At 35.1% G+C, this 2,966-nt stretch overlaps 1 protein-coding gene across 2 annotated transcripts in view; it reads left to right on the top strand.

Moving 5' to 3' along the window:
- The window catches only part of ANAPC4 (anaphase promoting complex subunit 4), a 32,855-nt gene extending 30,484 nt beyond the window's left edge, over positions 1-2,371 (top strand). For both annotated transcript variants that reach the window (XM_006919070.2, XM_025051749.1), the window contains exons 26-28: positions 645-818; positions 1,503-1,626; positions 2,016-2,371. In XM_006919070.2, the coding sequence (XP_006919132.2) occupies positions 645-818; positions 1,503-1,626; positions 2,016-2,240 (523 nt within the window). In that variant the 3' untranslated portion in view covers positions 2,241-2,371. The remainder of the gene's footprint in view (positions 1-644; positions 819-1,502; positions 1,627-2,015) is intronic.
- The last annotated feature ends 595 nt before the right edge of the window (positions 2,372-2,966 follow it).

Below are 2,966 nucleotides of genomic sequence, written 5' to 3'. Positions count from 1 at the left end.
CGATCTTCTATTATTAATACTTCCGAGCTCCCTGTCTGTTAAAAAGAAAGGAATGTGGTTTCAGAGGCAGATGACTGAGGTTCTTGGTACGACCAACAGAAATGTCAGGTGGTATTATTCTTAGTGTGGTGGGATTGTCTTAGGGTAGAAAAGGGAAACAGTACCGAAGTCAGCTCTGAGGCTTTGCAGAGAAAAGAACTGACTAACCACAGGCTCATCTTTTTCTCACTCTTTTTCTTTGCTTAAGAGTATTTTATGATAAGGTCTTTGAAGCTGTTATGTCTTCATATGTAAATCTTATTTTTACTTTTCAGTCTGGTTAACTCAAAATACATATACATGGAATCTCCATGGGCTTTAAGGCCTGACTTGATGTCATGAGTGTTCTGAAACTGAACCAGCCTCACAGATTTCTCTTTTTTTTATGATAACCTATTCTTAGGGCTTAGTGATATTTGTGAATAGTCAGTACAACAGGTAACTGATTTTAGTGCAAACTAAGGATATATTTTAAATGTTATTGAGTAGAATGTCACTTGATTTTTTATTATAAAGTTTTCTACTTGGTAACAAGTATAATGTTATGCTTACAATGTTTTCTCAATAACAGTCATCTTTGATATAACAAAACATTTCTATTCTAGCACCTACAGTTGCTTAGATGCACAGTTTTATGATGATGAAACTGTAACGGTAGTTCTTAAAGACACTGTAGGACGTGAAGGAAGAGATAGACTATTGGTCCAGCTGCCATTGTCTTTAGTATATAACTGTGAAGATTCTGCAGATTATCAGTTCACTGGGACTTACTCGACAAGGTAACTAACTCATTAGTAAGATCGACATTCTGCCATCACAGATAAATGTTTTTTAATGTATATTGTATATTCTAGTTCTTTAGGTATGCTAAATAATGATTAATAGGGATAATCATAAAGTCAGCAGCAGAAATACTCATTTTTTCATTAAAATAATGCTGTCTTCAATAGCTCTTTGGTCCCTTTGCTTTACTAGTAAATCAAGAATTATTTGCTAGAACAGAGTTGGGAATTATTTGGAGGAAGGAGTGCGAATTACGTTAATTTTTTTCAGGAGTAGCATTAACCCCAGTTTATCGTAGAATTAATTATTTTAATTGCCTTTAGTGTTTTCCTTCCAGAATTAGGACCTTAGTAGCCATGTGGAGGGTACATGGCCATTTCCAAGAGATGGCTTTAGTTGACTGAGATTTAAGTAAGCAAATTTTTTTTTGAATTTAAAAATGTGTCCATTTGTTTTCCTTGAAAGGGAATCAAAAACCTTATTAAGATGATATTCTGCCTATTCGGAATTGCAGTATTTTTGTAGAATACAATATCCAGCTTTTTTATACCATGGCCGGTAGAATTATAACGGAAATGGGAATATTGTTGGAATCAAACCCATGGTTGACCCTGATACCACCCCTGGTAAACCAGGGAAGCGATCCCCTTTACACTTGTGGGTTGTTTTACCCTCTCTAGGCTGGATGAGCAGTGTGCTGCTATTCCCACACGTACCATGCATTTCGAGAAGCATTGGAGATTACTGGAAAGTATGAAAGCACAGTATGTTGCTGGGAATGGCTTTCGAAAAGTGTCCTGTGTGGTAAGTATTTACAAATTGTTTACGGATTAAGAGTAACAGGGAAGTGACTTTGGATCTACAAGGTCCTTTCAGTGCAAACATTTTGTGATATGTCGCTTTTATTGGTTATGAGCTTGTTAGTCACCCTACCTATTTAATTCTCTTGTTCCGAGAAAGGTTACTAAGCCTTTATTAACAGTTCTCGATTTTAAGTATGATATTGTTACTGTTGTATGTGGAGAGCCTTTCATGCAAAATGAAAGCCGAGTGTAGTGATTTTGTTGTAAATTGATGGGAAAATAATTTTTCTATAAAACCGTTCTTTATTCTAACTTCTGATTTCTAATCCTTATTTATGATATATAAGTTAAGCCATTAATTTAAAAATCTTTTATTTGTCTTTTCTTTAGTTAAGCTCAAATCTCCGTCATGTGAGAGTATTTGAAATGGACATAGATGATGAATGGGAGCTGGACGAGTCTTCAGATGAAGAGGAGGAGGGCAGTAATAAGCCTGTAAAAATAAAGGAAGAGGTGTTGTCCGAGTCAGAGGCGGAGAACCAACCAGCTGGTGCTGCTTTAGCTCCAGAGATAGTCATTAAGGTGGAAAAACTTGACCCTGAGTTAGACTCGTAATCTAGCTTGCCATTGTTTCATATGTTCTCATTATGTCAGAAAAGACATAGGAGATGGGCTAAGATGTCTTGAACCACTTTTAATTTTCTTTGTATAACAAAGAAATAAATAGTAAATTTTATTTTTTCTTACTCTGTTTCATATTCTCTTAGTTATTTTGATAGACTTTCTTTTTGCTGAAATTTCTTTTTATTACTATGTGCAGAACTAGTGTTTTAAAAAAACAAATTGAATGTGAAGAAAAGGTTCGGTCTTTTCTGGCAAAAGGTATCAGGAATCATTCCTATATTAGCAAGAAATTACATCGAAATAGTCATTCATTTTAAATGTAGACATTTGTTCCTATTTTTCCATGTTCCCCTTCTAGTTTACTTTAGGTCTGTCCAGAAGGCTTTCAGAATTGTTCTCAAATTCTATTGAATTTCTATATTGCTACATAACCAAAGATGGATACTGTGTTAATGATCTAAATAGCAAAAACATTGCTTGACACCTACTTGATTATCTTTTCTTGTGCTGTATTTGAGCTATGAATTTTTGAGTCAGCAGTATTTAGAAGTGTCTTTTTCCTCTGCTTAGAATTGCTGAAGGATATATGGTGGCTGTCTGTGTGGTTGACTCCTTGGGAACATGAGAAATGGGATCAACTAAACATAATTCAGCATTAGTGCAGACAGGCCACTCTTGATTTCCTAATGCTCATTCCTAAAGTGGACTGGTATTCTC

This window comes from Pteropus alecto, unplaced genomic scaffold (genome assembly GCF_000325575.1).
Source record: "Pteropus alecto unplaced genomic scaffold, ASM32557v1 scaffold5, whole genome shotgun sequence".
Lineage (NCBI taxonomy): Eukaryota > Metazoa > Chordata > Mammalia > Chiroptera > Pteropodidae > Pteropus > Pteropus alecto.
Note: the sequence above shows the minus strand (reverse complement) of the source record. Positions and strands in the feature narration are given on the sequence as shown.